We start from the raw sequence: 20309 nt of genomic DNA, 5'->3' as shown, positions 1-20309 counted from the left end.
GAGGCCTAGTGGTCAACCACTTTGATGTGGACACCGCTTATTTGAACTCTGACCTCCAGGAGGAGTTGTACATGTTGCCTCCTCCAGGGTTTGAGAGTGACGTGCCAGGTCAGGTGTGGAAGCTGCACAAGTCGATCTACGGTCTGAAGCAATCCGCTAAAAATTGGAATTCATGTCTTGATTCTGTTTTGAAGAGCCTAGGTTTCAGGAAGAGTCTAGCTGACAGTTGTCTGTATCTCAGAGGTGAAGGAGAACAGCAGGAACTGTTGCTTGTCTATGTTGATGACTTGATTTGCTTAGCAAAGAGCCAGATGCAAGTGCAGAAGTTTGCAAAAGAGCTAGGCAAGAGGTTCAAACTCAAGAATCTAGGTGCAGTGAATGTTTATCTAGGTGTGCAGATAGACAGAACTGAGGATGGAAGTTTTTTGCTCAGTCAGAAAGGCAAGATTGAACATTTGCTTTAGAAGTTCAGAATGTCTGATTGTAAAGGGGTCAGAACACCCATGGAGACAAACTTTGTGAAAGAGTCACAAGTGAAGGACAAAGTAGCGTTTGAGAGTCCTGAAGTGTTTCAGTCAGCGCTAGGGAGTCTGTTGTATTTGTCACAATGGAGCAGACCAGATATTGCTTTTGCAGTCAATTTGCTCAGTAGAGAAGCATCGAAACCTAGCGTGCATGCTTGGAATGGCATTAAGAGAGTGCTTAGGTATTTGCAGGAGACCAAAGAGTATTGTTTGGAGATGTCAGCGCAAGGTGAGCCACAACTCACTTGTTTTGCAGATGCTGATTGGGCCAATCAGGAGGACAGGAAGTCAGTGACTGGTTTGGTAGTCAAGTTTGGAAATGCCCTGATTGGTTGGCGGTCGCGCAGGCAAAGCCTAATAGCAATGTCTTCCACGGAAGCAGAATTCTGTGCGTTGTCTGCGACATGCACTGAGTTGGAGTACTACAGATGTTTGGTCCAGGAAATCTGGGGTGATTGTAGCCAGCCCATCACTGTTTGGGGCGACAATCAACCATCTTTGAGACTGGCGGAGTCTGGACAGTTCAAGGCCAGAACCAAACACTTAGACATCCGCTTCCGAAACGTATGTCAGAGCATACAGGTAGGCTTGGTAAAGTTGAGGTATTGTCCAAGCCAGGAGAACCTAGCAGATGGGTTCACAAAACCCTTGAGTTTCCAACGGCATGGGGAATTCTGTGAAGGGTTGGTTTTGGGGTAAGTTTGGATACCCGCTATCCCCAGTGTTCAGGTGAGAGGGGGTGTGAGGAGTAACAAGTAACCGAAGGGGTTAACTGTGTACTGTGTACCACCTGACCACTGAGGAAGATATCATATTACAGAATGTGCCAGAAGTGTTTCTGTGTGTATCACTTGGTTTCGTTTTTGCCTGGGAGACGGTCGCAAGATGTCTGCGCTCTCACCAGGTTGTTTGTTATTTTCTCTTTAAAATAAACTCCAGTAGTTATTAGAACACCTTGGACTCTGTGTGTTCTTAAGAGGCTTTTTATCCAACGGCTATACAAGTTTCCGCTGTGTGTGAGAAGAAGAAGAACTCTGCTGTGTGTTTTACTGCCAGCCCGGGTCTACGGAGCAGAGGCGCTAGTGAAAGCGTGCCGGGTGGCAAATTAGTGGCTCCTAATTGAGTCATAAACAACTCAAAGGAGTCCTATACCCGTCACATTTATTACATAGAAAAATGGGACATGCTGGCTGGAAAAGTATTTTAAAAATGCCTATGCTAGCTGATGGGTGCAAATTGAAGAATTGTAATAAATTTTTGGATTGCAATGTTTGCAAAAAAGTTAAAACCCAGAGAGTATCATTTCCCAGAAGTGATAGAGTGAGCGATACACCGCTACAGCTTGTTCATATGGATGTAATTGGTCCATTTGCTGTTAGCAGAGGTGGAGCGCGTTTTTCTTTGACTATTGTGGATGACGCAACGCGCTATTCCTGGGTTTATCCCATGAAAAGCAAGGGAGACGTGTTTACCAAGTTCAAAGGCTGGGTGGCGTCTGTGGAGAGGTTTTTTTTTCTCAAACTGAAAAGGATTCAGACGGATAAAGGTGGAGAATTTTTGTCAAATGCTTTCCGTGATTGGTTGCATAAACGGGGCATAGGGCATAGAAAAACAAACGTTTTTTCCCCGGAGGAGAACGGACTTGTGGAAAGGAAAAATAGATCTTTACAAACTATGATGTTTTCTATGATTGAGGATGCTGGGTTACCAATGTCCTATTGGGCTGAAAGCATGGTCACATCTTGCTTTCTTCAGAACAGACTATTCCATCAAACCATTGGTACAACTCCTTATTTCAAATTGTTTGGAAAGAAACCTAAAGTAGACCATTTGCATGTGTTTGGGTCAAAAGCATGGGTACTTATTCCCAAACAGGTACGCAAGAAAGGAGAGCCTAAAACCAAGCAGCTAATTTTTGTGGGTTATCAAGAGCTTGGAAAAGGATATAGGTTCGCAGAAGGAGCAAATGGAATTGTAATTTCCAGAAATGCCACTTTTTGTGAGCATAGTGGTTGGGAGAAATTACATGCTAACACAGAAATTTGGTTTCAATCTTCCCAAGGACCCAGTGTTAGTAAAAAAAGAGCCTGAGAGTGGAGAGTCTGAGAATGAAGGGGAGAAAAGTACAAATAAGATATCCTCACAGCAAGAAACTAGTCAGACTTCACCCGTTGCTAAAGAACCGAAAGGGGGGCGAAGTTCTGAGGGGGAAAGTGAGACTGCAGAAACTTTTTCTCCCAGGCGATCTCAGAGGAAAAACAAAGGTGTACCACCAGAATGTTATTCTCCTGATATGGCTAACGTGTTTAATGTTTTTGTGGAGCCACAAAGCTATCAGGAAGTGCTGAGTTTGCCAGAAGAGCAGGCTAACATGTGGTTACAGGCTATGCAGGAAGAGATGTCTTCTCTAAATGAGCATAAAGTTTTTACACCAGTAGCAAAGCCTGAGGGGGCTAAAGTTGTGGGCTGCAGATGGGTGTATAAGCTTAAGCCTCTAGTAACAGGAGGGTACAAACACAAGGCTCGTTTAGTAGCACAGGGGTATACTCAAAGACCTGGACTGGACTTTGACGAGACTTTTGCCCCGACTGTCAGGCCTGAAAGTGTAAGGTTACTTCTGACAATAGGAGCTAAAAGAAAGCTGAAACTCAATCATTTTGATATACAAGCTGCATACTTACATGCATCTTTAACTGAAGAACTTTACCTTACTGAGCCACCTGGCTTTGAGACAGGGTGCAATAGAGTGTTAAAGTTAAATAAAGCTCTCTATGGGCTTAAGCAGGCTGCTAGATCCTGGAATAAATGTCTCCACGAAGCATTGGTATCTTTAAATTTCAAACAGAGTGTAGCAGACAATTGTGTCTATGTTCGTGGAACTGGAAGTGAACAAGAGTTGTGTCTAATATATGTTGATGATGTCTTATATGGTTGCAGGTCAGACAAACACACAAAAAGGTTTGCAAAACAACTGTCTAGCAAATTCAAAGTAAAAGACCTAGGTCCAGTTCGGTCATATTTAGGCTTGGAAGTGTGCTGGGCCAAGGATGGTAGTTGCTTGATAAGTCAGCAGAGTAAAATCAAGCAGCTTTTAATTAACTATAGGATGCAAGACTGCAAAGGAACTGCAGTACCCATGGAGCCTGGATTTATAAAATCACTTCACACAGATGAAAGCTCATTGTTTGAACACCCTGAACTATATCAATCAGTTATTGGGAGTTTGTTATATCTGGCACAGTGGTCCAGACCAGATATTAGTTACGCAGTTGGCATACTAAGCAGACTGGTTTCAAAACCTACGCTTAATGCCTGGAAAGCAGTGAAACAAGTACTAAGGTACCTTAAGCAAACAATTGGCTATGTTTTACAATTAAATTCAGAAGGAGATGAAGTACTGTATTGTTACTGTGATAGTGACTGGGGAAATCTGCCAGATCGAAAATCTGTTACTGGTTTAGTCCAATTAGTTGGAGGTCCAGGAAGCAGAACGTAGTAAGTGGATCGTCTACTGAGTCGGAATTTGCTGCAATTAATGAATTATGCAACGAAGTGATTTATTTCAAACAGTTGTTAACAGATATAAATGTAAATTGTGAACAACCTGTACAAGTTTATGTGGATAACCAAGCATGCATAACTTTGAGTAATACAGAAGGTTTGAAATCACGTTCGAAACACATTGCAGTGAAATACCAAAACGTACGTTGCTGTGTACAGAATGATGTGATTAAATGTACTTATGTATCTAGTGAGGAAAATATTGCTGATGTGTTAACTAAACCGTTGTCAAAGATCAAGAACAAACAAATGTGTAAAGGTTTAGGTTTGCTAAAAAAAGCAAGTGAAAATGTCTCTACACAAGAGTTAATTGGTTCAGAAGAATCTGAGAGGGGGTGTTCGGGTTTTTGCTGAGTCAGTAGCATAAAACACCATCAGATTGCTTCTTCACACAATCGAATCTAGGTCAAACTAATCTAGGTCAAACTAATAACATTTGGCAGAAAGCCAAGGTCTGCTTCTACCTTAGCAACAGTGTTTCTATTGGTTGAGGTTCAACACTGAGACTTGTTATCTGTGAAAGTCAGTTAAGTATGTTTGTGGTAGTGTAGGAGAGAAATTGCTGTATAGGTTGAGAGAGAGACAGAGAGGAGAGGATTTATTTTGCTTTGCTTTGTATATAGAAACTCTGTTTTCTTTTATTTTAATAAATCCTGTAAATAGTTTATTCTGCGTCCAGACGTCTAGTCATTTCAGTTACCGCCAGAAGCTTCCGGAAAAACCTGCGCAAACTCTGCTGTGTTCAGGCTGCAGTCACGCCTGACACTTAAAAATCCTAAGATAAACTGCAGCACCTTCCTACCAAAATAGTCAGTTTAACTCCCAACCTGGTTCAGGAAAAAATATTATACCAATAGCGAAAGAGACCTGAACAAAGAAAATGGTTGTGGAAGAAAGGCATGAAGAGAAAATAAAGACCAAATGAAACGCATCTATTTTGGATTTTATACTGTTTCTTGAGCATTTTGTTGCTCTGAAACATAAAACCAACAGCGAATGAAGAAAACAACTCCCATACATTTTCACTACTTTGAAGAGTACAATAACTGTGGAGACGACTGTAAAAAGCACAAACATTCAAATAACATTCATTGATGTTTAAGAAAATGCTTTGGACCTTATGCTGCCTCATAAAGATTCAGATGATACTTGCTGCCAAAACCATGATCCAAATTCTGATTCACTGCACATTCAGCTTGTTATCCAAACATTCCCATGCATATCTAAAAGATTCATATAAATGTTAAATATGGGGTAAGATGTTTATTTATCAACGTAGGATCGCTGCAGTCTTTTTGCCAAATGTACTTCTAAAGGAATCCTTTCACTTAGCATCCACGCTTTTGAACCCTGATGAAATCTAGGCTAAAGGTTTCACAGCCCTGTTTTTAATGGTGTTCTTATATAAATTCCACATGTCATATGAAATTATTTCTTTTTACCTAGTGCTGTTTAACAGTTTCCAAATTTATCCAAACTACTCTGTGAGGGACAGGGGATATCGCGAAGTCCCTCCCCTCCTGAGTTCAAGCCCATCCCCGAGCACAGGGGAAAGCAGAGAGAGTTCCGATTCCAGTGGGGAAGCAGGAAGTCGTGTCCGAGGCTCAGGCAAGATAGCGGAGCCAGGGTCTCAGGTGGAACAGGAAGGGGCAAATAAGGGGGGGAGACCCATCCCCCCAACTCCGGAATTGCGCAGAAAGAGGAGAGGAAAGAGGATGGGTCTACCGAGGCTTTTGTGTTGGAGAAAGACGCGCCAAAAGCCATTCGGAGGTTCTGAACCCGACTGAACACATAGCTCCGTGTAAATAGCAATGACTTCAGCACTGTAAATACGCAGCACCAATAAAAGAATAAAATGCAGAGCTGTGTAGAGTCGTTACTCTGAAGTAGCCCGCTCCGGCCACTGTGACAGCAACCTCCGAATCTTTTTTTGGGCTACTTTGGAGTTGCCGGGATGAGTGCGTCAGAGGCGGAGAAATGGCGGCAGATCGCGGAGAAAGCCCAACAGGACCTGCAGCAACTGGCGCTGCAGGCACAGGGGGAATTAAAGGCAGCTAAAAAAGAAACCAAGAAGGTCCAGGAGGACCGGCTACAACTTGCGGAACAGGTGAGAGCGCTTCAGGAAAAAGAGCAGCAATTAAGGGCGGTGGCGGTAGAGCTCCAAAACAAGCTGGATGCCGAGAAAAACAAGGCGGGAGGGGCCCCCCAACTCCAAGTGCTGCCAGGAAGGAGAGCGGGGACCCTAGTAAGCAAGTTCAATGGAGACCCGAGGGAATATCATGGCTTTGAGACTGAGATCGTGTATGCTCTTGAGCTGCACCATGATGAGTTCCCTGATGATGAGCACAGGGTAGCGTTTATTGTGGAACACCTTACAGGGGCAGCCAGGGAGTGGCTAAGACCGTTAATAGCGACAAAAAATCCTTGCATGAAGAATGTCAAACTATTTCTAGAGGCTTTAAAAACTATGTATGCGTCCGATAGTCATATGGACCAGACCAAGGAGGAACTGCATAATTTAAGGCAAAGAACAATGACAGTTCGCGAATATTGGGCGAGATTCACCATGCTAGTGCACAGACTGGGGTGGGAACTGCACTCGCCTCCGATGGAAGCGGCGTTCTACCTGGGGTTGAATGAGGATGTGAAAGATGAGCTCTCGAGAGGTCCAAAGCCCAGTAATATGGATCAGCTGAGCAAAGCGGCTCTGGCGGTGGGGGTGAGACAGGAATCCCGGTGGAACGACAAGCAAGCAACGCGCGCAAAGCGGGCTTGGTTCCCACGGTCGCAGGAGAAGCCACTCCCCCAACAACCTTTCCAAGCCACGCCTGGGACCAGCCAGGACCAGGAACCCATGCAAATTGATACAGCGCGCGCGCGGGCTTTTCAAACCCCAGCGGCGACAAGACGCAAGGAGGGAAGGGGCGGGAATTGCTTTCTCTGCAACTCCCCCCAGCATCTCGTCAGAGACTGCCCACATCGCAGAGAGTGGCAAGGAAAGGCGGGAACGGTTGTGCCCTCCCCCACTGACGCAGCACCACAGCAGGGAAACGGGAAAGCCTGGTTGCAGGAGACAAGGGGCAGCAGCCAGGCGCAGTCAGCAGACAACAGCCCCAGCCCGCCCACCCGCACAGCGCGGAGCAGAGCCAGCCCACCCCTCCCAGAGCAGGAGTGGTTCTAGAAGTGACGTTAACGCTCCCAAATGGCTATCCCCTGACAGTCCTCGCCTTAATTGACAGTGGTGCATCTGCCAACTTCTTCTCGAGAAACTTTGCAGAAGAGCACCAAATACAGCTTCTGCAGCTGGACTTTCCCTTGCACGTAGCCACCATTGACGGCAGGGAGCTGCTGGGAGGGGCCATCACTCATCAAAACCCCCCCATGAGAATGACGGTGGGAAGGCACTCTGAGACACTGGCATTCAACGTCACCACCATCTCAGACCCCCCCATCGTCTTGGGCATGAGCTGGCTGGCGCGCCACGACCCCTCCATCAGTTGGCACCAGAGATGCATCACTTTTGGGTCGGACTTTTGTCTGGAACATTGCATGCAGCACCAACCAGGGGAGGGGCCTCCAATAGCCACGGTGGCCACCATGCACGTCAAAGGGGGTGAGGCGATACCCAAACCATACTGGGACCTGCAGGAGGTCTTCAGCGAAGCGGAGTCCGACCACCTGCCCCCACACAGGTTTTTTGACTGCCAGATCAACCTGGTGCCAGGGGCAACGATACCCCCAGCCAAGCTGTACGCCATCTGCGTGCGTTTATAGACAAGAACCTCAAACGGGGGTTCATCAGAGAAAGCAAGGCAGCAGGGGGCAGCCCGGTCTTCTGGGTGGACAAGAAAGACACGCAACAGCGCCGTCTTGTGGTGGATTTTAGACGACTGAATTCAGTGACAGAGCCAGTGGCTTTCCCCATGCCCAGAGTGGACGATCTCCTGACAGCGGCACGCAGGGGTAAGATTTTCACCAAGCTAGACCTGAGGGGGGCGTACAACTTAATCAGGATCCGGGAAGGCGATGAGTGGAAAACCACGATGTTCACGCCCCTGGGCTCTTTTGAATATCTGGTGATGCCCTTCGGGTTGCAAGGGGGCTCAGCATGCTTCCAGGCCTTCATGCACCACGTCCTGGGGTCCCTCCTCTTCAAGAACTGCTTGGTCTTCCTGGATGACATCCTTATCTATTCCAACGACCCAGTGCAACATTTGAAGGATGTCAGGGAGGTGTTGCAGCGCCTGAAGGAGAACCACCTGTATGTGAAGCTGGAGAAGTGCAAGTTTCACACCAGGGAAGTAGACTTCCTGGGCTACAAACTGTCAGACAAGGGGCTGGCGATGGACAAGGACAAGGTACAAGCCATCCTGGACTGGCACAGCCCCAGGACGCGCAAAGATGCCCAACGCCTCCTAGGCTTCGCCAACTTCTACAGGAAATTCATCAAGAACTTCTCACGGGTTACGGCTCCCATCACGGACTGCCTGAGAGGCAAGCAGAAGTTCAGGTGGACACAGGAGGCGCAAGCAGCGTTCGAAAGCCTCAAGAGGGTGTTCGCTTCGGACCAAAACCTGTTCCACGTGGTGCAGGATGCGCCCCTACGCGTTGAGACCGATGCTTCTGACAGGGCTTTGGGAGCGATCCTGTTGCAACTGGACGCCAACAGAGAGTGGAGACCTTGTGCCTTCTTCTCCAGGAAGCTGACCCAGCCAGAACGCAACTACACGGTGTTTGATAGGGAACTTCTTGCGATCCACGCTGCTTTCCAGCACTGGCGACACTTCCTGGTGGGCGCCAAGCACCCCACCCAGGTGTGCACAGACCACAAGAACCTGGAGTTCTGGAGAACAGCCAGGGTGCTCAACCAGCGGCAGATACGGTGGGCAGAGTTCTTCTCGAACTTCAACTTCTCCATCCACTACATACCGGGGGAGCAGAACGTCAGGGCAGATGCCCTCTCCCGCAAACCAGAGTACATGGAGCAGGAGTTGCCACCAGCACCCAGGCACATTTTCCCCCCATCAGCATGGTCCTGCGGAGCAGCAGTGGTGAGCGAGGCAGAACTCACAGCACTGACGGCAGCAGATGAGTTTGCCACCCGCATCTTCAGAGAACTGAGAGGGGGGAGGGAGCAGGCAAAAGACTTTGCAGAACGCAGGGGGCTGCTTTTCCACAAGGGGGCACTATACCTGCCCACCACCCAGCTTAGACGTAAGATCCTCAAGCAGATGCACGACAACCCGACGGCGGGTCATTTTGGAAGGGACAAAACCGCTCACCTAGTCATGAGACACTTCTGGTGGCCAGGGGTGCGGGAAGATGTTAGAGACTATGTACGGGGCTGTGACACCTGCCAGCGGGCAAAGGTAGTCAGAGCAGCGCCAGCAGGATTGCTGGAGCCCTTAGCCACACCTCACAGGCCGTGGGAAGTGGTGTCCATGGACTTCATCACGGACCTGCCTGCATCCAGGGGCAAGACCGCAGTGTTGGTGGTGGTGGACCTTATGTCCAAAATGTGCCACTTTATACCGTGTGCCAGGGCGGTCTCTGCAGAAGAGACAGCCAAACTGTTTGTGGACCACGTCTTCAGACTGCATGGATTACCTTTAAGGGTTATTTCGGATCGTGGCCGCCAATTTGTTTCCAGGTTCTGGAGGCGGCTCATGAACCTCCTGCAGGTGGAGGTCAGCTTATCGACGGCTAGACACCCGCAGACTAACGGACAGGCGGAGAGGGTCAACGCCATTCTGCAGCAGTACCTGAGATGCTACGTCAGCCAGAGGCAAACGGACTGGGTGGATCGCCTGCCACTGGCGGAATTTGCCTACAATAATGCAGTACACGTCTCCACAGGGGTGTCGGCCTTTAAGGCCAATTATGGGCGCGACCTCAGATCTTTCCCGGAGAGGGAGGGGGAGGAGGAGGAGGAGGGCCCACGGGCAGAGGAATGGGCAGAGGAACTAGAGACGGTGCAGCAACAGCTCAGAGAGCACTTGGAGAGGGCCAAGGAAGCGTACAAGAAGGGGGCAGATCGCCACAGGCGACAAGGGGAGGTCATCAGGGTGGGGGACAAGGTTTGGTTGTCCTCGGAGGGCCTTCCCACCAGAGGGAGGTGCAAAAAGCTGGCGCCCAGACGGCTGGGCCCCTTCACGGTCACGCAACAGGTCAATCCGGTGGCCTTCAGATTGGCACTACCAGAGGACATGAGGGTGCATCCAGTGTTTCATAGATCGCTGCTGTCGCCGTACAGGGCAAGCAGCAGGCTCCGAGACAGCGACCAAACCCCCGAGGGAGGGGGGGAGAGGGAAGGCAGGGAGCAACTCAATGAGGCCACGGCCATCCTGGATTCACGGAGAGGGGTGGGGGGCCTGGAGTACCTCATGGCATGGGAGGACGCCCCGCCATCCCAAAATGAGTGGGTCCCAGCCTCTCAGATACAGGAGGAATTCTTGGTGGAAGAATTTCACGCCCTCTTTCCCCACAGACCCAAGCCCTGGCACATGGAAAGGGAGGGGGAGGGGGAGAGGGAGGAAGTACTGGAGAGCAGTTCACCATGGGGATGGGAAGCGGAGTTTGAGGAACCAGAGGAAGAAGTATGGGCGTCGCCGAGATCCACTCAGTCAGAGGAAGAAGCAGACTGGCAGCACATTTTTACCCCCACCAGCTCTGACGCCACGGACTTTTTGGGATTCCAATCCTCCCAGGCGGAAGGGGGGGGGCTCGCAAGACTGGGGGGGGGGTGTTCACACCAACGGGCTCGGAAAGTACTGAGTTCTTAGGCTTCCAGTTGTCACCGACACCCGGGGGGGACCTGGGGAGGGGAGAAGGGGAGCTTGGAAGGGGGGTGGATGTGAGGGACAGGGGATATCGCGAAGTCCCTCCCCTCCTGAGTTCAAGCCCATCCCCGAGCACAGGGGAAAGCAGAGAGAGTTCCGATTCCAGTGGGGAAGCAGGAAGTCGTGTCCGAGGCTCAGGCAAGGTAGCGGAGCCAGGGTCTCAGGTGGAACAGGAAGGGGCAAATAAGGGGGGGAGACCCATCCCCCCAACTCCGGAATTGCGCAGAAAGAGGAGAGGAAAGAGGATGGGTCTACCGAGGCTTTTGTGTTGGAGAAAGACGCGCCGACTGAACACATAGCTCCGTGTATATAGCAATGACTTCAGCACTGTAAATACGCAGCACCAATAAAAGAATAAAATGCAGAGCTGTGTAGAGTCGTTACTCTGAAGTAGCCCGCTCCGGCCACTGTGACATACTCTATTCTTTTTTTTAGCTGCTCCTTTGCCTTGGAATATTAAGATATTCTGAATAAAAATTACACTATTCCCCTTTCACCTGAAAAGTTTTAAACTTGTTTTAGAAAAATTTCCTTTGGGAGTCTCCTCTCTGAAATGTCAGGTAGAAGACAAGGTTTCAGATGCACAGACCCCCATCAAAGATACAGTTCTGCATGCAAAATACATACAACGGTGGGGGGAAGCTTAGCACTAGGGTTTTTCTTTGTGATGCAGACATCTTAAGGGAAGCCCTTTTTTAAAGTGCAGCATTTAAATACAGGTTGAAGTCTATTTCTGTTCAGCATAATGCTCTAAATGGTCCATTAGAGGAGGCCGACAAATGACAAAAGGGAATGTTTCAGTGGATAGCTTTGAAAATTGATCAAAATACTAGGTTTATGTGTTTCCTTACTTCTGTCCTCTGGATAATGTCCATTTTCTGCCACAAACATAAATATCATCCAGGCAGGGACTATAGTATACCTGCAATGTCTTATTGGGCAAAATGCACATGACACAGGGAGATCTAAAACTCACCTTCGTATCTCCCTCCTTCTCTCACACTTTCCCCCAATACATCTTTGGAGGAAGGGGCTGCACTAATTTGATCAGACAAGTAGAGTGGTGGGTGGAGACGCTTAATCTGTTTCGTTGGACTATTTTCCCAATATAAAATGCATCCTCCAGGTGCTATTTGATCCATAGGGGGGCGTTTTAGGCACCTCCTTCCCCTAGTGCCTGGAGTGGAAATCAGTACAGATGGAAAGTGTCAAACCCGCCCCCCTCACCTGCATCACTTTCCTGATCCAATTAACGGTCCTCCCTTCTTCACAGTTGTATTAAGGAGAAAGAAACAGAGGGATCAAACCGCAGACCTCTCAGTGTCTTTGGCCCTTATATCAAGCAATGTTCAATAGATTAAAGGTTTGCTTCTTATTCTACAATATAAAAAACCATATAAATGATCTTTGAACAAGAGCAATTGTCCTTGGGGAGATTTCAACACAGCGTTTGGTGATTCGGAAGTTCCAGTTTGGATATGCAGTCTGATTTTGACAAGGGTTCTGGTGATGCAAATCCCTACAGCATAGAAAAGAGTTGTTCTGCTGCATTTTACTAATTATGACTTGTCTGCTTTGCCTTTTAAATTTGGCGCACTCAAGCCCTTGAAGAAATAAGACTATTTAAAACAGCCTTAACTTTCTTGTAAACTACTCAGAAGTTTTATTACAATCAAGTGGCACAGGAATTATTTTGTTAAATAAAATAAACTTAGAAAAACACTAGAAATTAGAGGAGTTTGTTAGCTTGGAAGTTCCTGCTCTGCCATTTGGATACGGTCCTCCTCAATTCCTCGAATAAATAGATTTTAAGGGCAGTCAGAGCTGGATGCTGCTTTATTTTATTTGTCTGGAGACACCTGCATTATAATTGTAATGGTTTTAACAAGGCAGCTAACATTTCTTAAGAAGCTGAAAGCAAATAAAAATAAGCGATTGCTTCCTCAGTTCTGCTCATAACACTTTCTATGTCTGAAAGGATGAATTCTTCATTTTATAGGCTGAAAGAACATTCGTGTTCCTGAGAGTGTGGTAACACTCATTCATATATTAATACTTTGATTTAAAATTATCTTTTTAATAGGTTGGCCTGCTCAAACACATTGCACTAAATGTAAAGTATCCAATTTAAATATTTTTGGAACTGTGTTTAAATTACTGGCCAGTTAATAGAGAAGCTTTCAGGAAATTTAGAAAAATCAAACACACACTGCTGGCAAGCAAGGTCTACTACACGCATAACTTCATCTCAGAAGTCTGGAGTTTGGCTCTCTTTCAAGACTTGTGCCAAGGGTGGTAGAAGAAATTTATCAGGGCATGAGAACTGGGAATCTTCAGATTTGCTTTGGGTTGAAGGGAAAGCAAGCAGTGGCATTACTTCACAGGTCTCAGATACTTTAAACTAGTTTAGTGGAATTATGAAATATTTTTGAAAACTATGCCTGCTGCATTTTGCACTAGCCACAACTTGGCTTAAGGGTAGTGCATTATGGCTGTCCAATCATGAAGTTACTAATACTTCATGTCACAGTCACAGTGGCAAGGCTACCCCTGTCCAGGAATGATTGCAATAGGAGCTATCAGTTGGAGCGGGTAAAAGACAACTCCTAACCTTTACAGAGGGACGCAGGTGGTGCTGTGGGTTAAACCACAGAGCCTAGGGCTTGCCGATCAGAAGGTTGGCGGTTCGAATCCCCGCGACAGGGTGAGCTCCCGTTGCTCAGTCCCAGCTCCTGCCAACCTAGCAGTTCCAAAGCACCTCAAAGTGCAAGTAGATAAATAGGTACCGCTACAGCAGGAAGGTAAACGGTCGCCAGAAGCGGCTTTGTCATGCTGGCCACATGACCTGGAAGCTGTACGCCGGCTCCCTCGGCCAATAATGCGAGATGAGCACCGCAACCCCAGAGTCGGTCACGACTGGACCTAATGGTCAGGGGTCCCTTTACCTTTTAACCTTTACAGCAGGCACCCCCAAACTGTGGCCCTCCAGATGTTTTGGCCTACAACTCCCATGATCCCTAGCTAAGAGGACCAGTGGTCAGGGATGATGGGAATTGTAGTCCAAAACATCTGGAGGGCCGAAGTTTGGGGATGTCTGCTTTACAGTCAAAGTCTTCCAGTGACAAAGATGGATCAGGGCATAGCTGCCAAGTTTTCCCTTTTCTCGCGAGGAAGCCTATTCAGCATAAGGGAAAATCCCTTTAAAAAAGGGATAACTTGGCAGCTATGGATCAGGGAGCAGTGCAAAGCTACACACCTGCTTTGAAGGCAGCAAAAACCTGTGCAGAAAAGGCATACTGTCTGATTCCCAGACTTGGGAACTAGCCACCCACAAGACTACCCTGTTGTCAGGATTCAGATTCAACTTTCTGGCCCTCATTGGGCTCATGACCAAATCCAGGCACCAATTCAGCACTTCCAAAGCCCACCTGATTCAGATGTAACAGAGAAGCAGAGCTGATGATATTGCACTGCAAATCCTCTTATGAATGAACCCAACAGCTTCATACAGATGTTAAATAGCATTGGGAACAAGATGCTTTCCTGACGTACCACATGCATAATTGCCAAGGTGGTGAGGCAGAGTCATTGAATGCAACTTTCTGTCACCAGCTGTGCAGGTAAAAGAAGAATCACTGCAAAACAGGACCTCCAACTCCCATCTTACACAGCTGGTCCAGATTAATCTGATGGTTAATGTTATCAAAAGCTGCTCAGAGATATAGCAAAACCATTAGGGCAACCAAGGATGATTAAGTTATAAACCAGGCATCCCCAAACTGCGGCCCTCCAGATGTTTTGGCCTACAGCTCCCATGATCCCTAGCTTACAGGACCAGTGGTCGGGGAAGATGGGAATTGTAGTCCAAAACATCTGGAGGGCCGAAGTTCTGGGATACCTGTTCTAAACCCACGAATTAACTCAGACGGAAATGGGTCTATAATCACTTTTCTCCAAGTATGCTTGGAACTAGGCTGCCACTACTCTCTCCAGCACCTAGTTCAGGAAAGGGGTATTTGCGATCAGGCAGTAGGTTTCTAATACCTCAGGATCCAGAGTGGGAATGCATCATCATCTCTTTCAAGGTGGCAGACACCGTCTCCTCACCACACCTTGGACCCCTCATCAGCCCCTACTGGGTAGCTTGAATTAGGCCAGGGGTCCCCAGACTTACCCGCCTTCGGGCCGGAGGGCAGGAGAGTGCGCGCGCAGTGGACCGGAGGGTGGGGGAGTGCGCGCCAGTGCGCATGCGCACACCCATTTACTGGCGCGGTGGCGCGCTTCCAGGCCGGAAAAATCGCGGAAAATTGTTTGTGCGCATGCGTATGGCCTCCCCCGACCCGGATGTGCACCTCCCCCAACCCGGAAGTGCACCGGAAATGACCTCTTCTGGGTCATACGCATGCGCAGAAACGATTTTCGGCAATTTTTTCCGATCTGGAAGCGCGCTGCCGCGCAGCGCACCACAAGAGCAGGCGGCGGCAGCGGGCGGAGGGGGCGTCGCGGGCCGGATTGGGAGGCCAATTGGGCCGCATCCGGCCCGGGGGCCATAGTCGGGGACCCCTGAATTAGGCATTTCACGCCAGGGTCAAAAGGTCAGCGTAACAGCTACAAACAATTTGTTCACATCCTTGGACCTCAAATGCTGGAACTGATCCCCCCAAATTAAACAAGATGGTGCATCTGACCTCATCAAGACCTCTCAAAATGCAGAGAAAACTTGTAGAAAACCTAATAGTATTTACTTGGCTTTCTGTTCCTCTGTAACTAGGATAATACCTTGCCAAAGGCAGAACTACGCCAAGCAGACAAAGAGCTTGGATTTGAAAAGCATTAAATTAAAACATCCCCATAAATGTAGATACACACTGGGGGGGGCAGAAAGTCACTCACCTATTAAACTATCTTTTCTTAAGGGAAAGAATAGGTTCATTTGTATCTGTAGATTCTTGAATATACCAGAACATTTAGGCATAAAAAATCAAAAAGCTCTAGCAAAAAAGTACAATAGATCCTTTGCTTAAGTCCGGTGAAAAACAAAATTGCTGTTTTTCTCCCCTTGGTTTTCAACAATGATTGAGGGCTCACTCAATCCTCTTTCCTTTCAGGTTAACAAGGATTTTTCTGAACATTCTTAATGGTTGCATCTTTGGCAGCAGAGTCCTATAAAGGAGGCTCATAGTAGCTTTTGCCTGGCAAATCCAAGCTAGCTTATTAATTAATGCTCTTAAATTCAGTGACAGACAAAAGCTAAGCTAGACCATTTTCACTTTGTGCTTGATATGTACAAAACGCTGGTTTACAGAGTTAGCATATACCTCCTTAAAACTGGGCCTTACCTTTCTGACACTGAACTTAAGACTACTCAATTACTGATGTGATGGTTACAATTATTATTATTATTATTAATAATATTATTATTATTAAGTACCCGTCTCAGGGTGTGTTACAACATTAAGACACAATATTAACAACCGTTTAAAACAACTTACAATCACAAAAAGAAGGTGGGTCTTAAAATATATATACTTCAAGTGTTTTAAACAGGTGCGTCTTCAGCATTCGCAGGAAGCTTTATAATGAAGGTACCAGAAGCAACTGTGTGAGGAGGTTCACAGCTTAGGAGCTGCCACAGAGAATGTCCTCTTCTACGACACCACCCCGAGCCTCTGAGGGCAGAGAATTTACCAAGAGGGCCCCCCTGCCGATCACAGCATGCAATGTGGTCCTAGGGAAATTCACATGAGCATTCAGGAAATCCAGCAGATTCCATCAGTCTCTGAGGATGGACCATGTCAATGGGTTCCCCATCCTTGCAGAGTAGGTAGCTGCTCAGCCCAAACCTCACCAGGGAATGGTCTGTGCATGACAAAGGACTCACAGTGACCCCACCTCTATCAACCGAGTATTACCAATCAGCTCTGAGGTGAAGACCAAGTCAAAGGTATGCCCTGCTACGTGTGTTGGATCACTGATGTACTGTACTGAGACATCCCCACGGTTGTCATGGAGGTCACGAAGACTTAAGCCAGCCCATTGGAGGCAGCCTCAGCATGGATACTGAAGTCCCCCCCCCAAGACCACTGAGTGAGGGCTCTCCAACACCACATCCAAGACACCAGCTTGGTCAGGCAGGTTGCAGAACAGCAGGGTGGACAGTGCAGTAGCAACATCCCTCTGATGCAACACAACAAACAATTCCTCAAACCCAGACGCTGTGCAGATCAGTCTTGGTTACCAGCAATGACATTGGGAAGTCGAGGAAGCAACTCTGCCCCATCCCACTCTGCCACCCACGACTGGACACAGGGTTATTCCCAATTGTGTCCTTCCGTTGACAGAAGGCTCTTTGATCCAGTAGAGGCTTCTGTAAACTGAAAGGGGAGAAGAGGTTATTCCCTTCTTCTCCCATATTTTCCAGTCACCTACCACACTGTTCCAAAGGGTTCTCTAACTCTCTTGAGCAAGTAATGAAGAAGGAATCAACAAAAAACATCTCCACTAGCCTTTCCACTAAGGGCTCATCTACACAACTGTAGGGTCTGTGATTTATTCTGTTTGTCCTGTGACTTCTAGGCATAGAAAACCAGTAGGTTTTCCCTTTCTCCCGCAGCTTTCCCTGGGAAAACTCACATTTTAACACTGAACAGGAACAAATGTCAATTGGGTGGATGGATGTTTGTTTTGATTCAGTGCTAAACCACAGGTTTTCCCAGGGAAAGCAGTGGGACCAAGGAAAACCTCTCAGACCAGTGCCTAGAAGTCACAGGACAAACGAAAGAAATTGCAGACCTAACAGAAGTGTGGATGAACCCAGACTCAGGACTCCACTAAACCGGAGAGGGTCACAATCCCTAGACTTTTACTATGGCAATAGCACTGATTACTGGGAAGAAAGGTCCCTTATTATATTTATCATGGGTGAAGGGTTACAGCAGCTAAGGTGCACACCCAACATCAAAATATTCCTCCATTGCAGGGGGTTGGACTAGATGACCTTTGTGGTACCTTCCAACCCTACAATTATATGATTCTATCTACCAATACCCTGTATACTTAAAACTCTTTGCTAGACATCACACAAAAAATTAGGCTGAAATTCTCATATAAATCCTATTGGCAGAAATTATTATTACCCCCATCATTCATTAAATGCTTGCCGAGTTCAGGAAACTGATAAGCTATGGCATGACTTGCAGTGGAAACGAACAGACCCTGCCAGTTGCATGTCTCCCCTTTTGAACTTGAAGCAAGACATTTATTCATTCATTTTCTCATGCAAGCACATGTGTGAATTAGTATCTCTATCAAGCGTAAGAGGTTCCAGTGCTGAAGCAATCAGGACAACATTTGCCGTGAGGAGTTCACACGGGTCGTGGCTATTATCACAAAACCTGCCAATGATGAATTGCGCTCTGCTGACTTCCTCCAACTATTTAACATCAGCTCTAGGTTTTCTCATGCTGGTCACAAATGCAAAACACAGAGCGTGGAATAATAAGAACTCTGTGAGTTCTATCACGGATTGAAGGTCTCCTCGTGTTACTGCCTGGTGGACTAATAATAAATTTAATTAAAATCTACACAGAACAGCTACTGAAGGAAAATGGCCCATCAGGGCACAGCTCTGACTCTAAAATGAGTATAAAGGTTAAACTGAAGAAAGTAGATCTTAATGTTAGGAGGAAGGAGGAGGGAATAAAAAAAAAGGAAATCTTACCTCTCTGTAAGTTCGTCACTAGGTGCGCTTTTCACAGAAAGCTCCTCTTCCAGCCTTTTCCTTTCTGTTTCCAGATGCTCCAATTCATCTTGAGTGCGTTTACATGGGGTGACAAACTGAAGTTCTTTCAGAAGCTCTTCCTTTTCATTAATCAGCATCAGCTTTTCTTTCTCAATATCCAGTGCCCCAGGCCAGGCTTCACTTTCCAACTTGGACAGTTCAATCTTTAAGTTTGCCATTCTAATCACATATACATAAAAACACACACACATTAAGGAAGGAAGAAGAAGAAAGTGCAGATGAGCAACAGGCCCCCAAGGGTGAAAAACAACACCTGGTAGAACAGGAACATGTATTTAGACTTGGCAAGCCAATGGGATGCAACTATCAGGGCGGAAGAATCAAACCTACTGAACTAAGAAGGCTTAGCAGCAAACGTATGCCATGATGCTTTTCAGAGGAGGACAATCTTGAGCCAGATCGGATGAAACAGATCTATGTGTGGTGGAGAGCAGAAGCAAACAACCAATGCTATTAGCTGCCCAGACTGGGGCCTAATATTAGAGCAGGAACAACTCATGTAAAAAAAAAAGAGTATGTTAAAATCCTAAGTTTCATTTGGAAATTCAGCTGTGCAATATAAGCAAGCCTATGGACATAGACCCTGATCAAATGTTATGCCCTCATGTGAATGAATGGCTAGTTGTGTCAGAGGGAGGGCAGACATATGAGTGGCTAGGGAGGCAAAGCTTGCTTATAAAACTCCCATTTCCCATGCTATGTAGGAGACCAAGTGGATCCATTTGATCCCATTTGATTCCCTCTGTCATCCCAGTCAATAGCTGGGAGGAGGGAAATGGAGTTATCTTGCAATGTCACCACACAAAAGGACAGACAGACAATGTTTGCTTTGTGCTTAATAATGCGTAAAACTAATAATAATAAAACACTGGCTTAAACAGTCAGCATATGGTATCTTAAGTACTGGCATTTCTCATCCTAGGGGTAGTTTTAGTCATCTGATACCGGTAGATGGGTTCATCACACAGTGAGTCAAATCAATTCCTTTTTTTTAAAAAAAAGAAACAGCTAATTTTGAGAAGGAACCTTTCTTCCCATTATTGCAATGTAAAAGCTGCGGCTTGCAATTTTTTCAGCTGTAGCGATCATTTCATGAAATTTGCTCTCAAAATAGATCCACCTTACCAGCTCTCTCCAGCAGGTAACAATCTCCCTTTACTAAAAGTCTTTCCCTGTTCTTTTATGTATATAGGCTGCATTCAGGAATACTGCTAGTTTTTGTTTTAATTATACTGAGTTTAAGCAGTTGTTATGAGAGATTTGTAGTAAGCTATTATTATTATTATTGTTTTGTAACATTTTAAAATTATTTATTTTATGCCTTACTCTACCTTCAGTAAAATTAATAATATAGAGAGGCATCTCAGCAGTCTTCAGAAATCGTACATTAGCCAGCAAATACAACACCTCTGTATTTAACAGGGTGGATAAAAATCAATGATTTTTTTAAAAAAATCAAAAAAATCGGATTTTTTTGATTTAAATCAGATTTTTTTGATTTAAATCGATTTTTTTGATTTTAATTGATTTTTTTTAAATAAAATGCTTTTTGAGGAAAATAAATTACCATCCAAAGGTTATTCC

At 46.5% G+C, this 20309-nt stretch overlaps 1 protein-coding gene across 2 annotated transcripts in view; it reads right to left on the bottom strand.

Annotated features, from left to right (window-relative positions):
* WWC2 (WW and C2 domain containing 2) overlaps positions 1-20309 on the bottom strand; it is a 169208-nt gene that overhangs the window by 62845 nt on the left and 86054 nt on the right. For both annotated transcript variants that reach the window (XM_060278728.1, XM_060278729.1), the window contains exon 9: positions 18645-18884. In XM_060278728.1, the coding sequence (XP_060134711.1) occupies positions 18645-18884 (240 nt within the window). The remainder of the gene's footprint in view (positions 1-18644; positions 18885-20309) is intronic.

Source organism: Zootoca vivipara, chromosome 9 (genome assembly GCF_963506605.1).
Source record: "Zootoca vivipara chromosome 9, rZooViv1.1, whole genome shotgun sequence".
Taxonomy (NCBI): Eukaryota; Metazoa; Chordata; class Lepidosauria; order Squamata; family Lacertidae; genus Zootoca; species Zootoca vivipara.
This window is presented reverse-complemented; position numbering and strand designations above follow the sequence as displayed.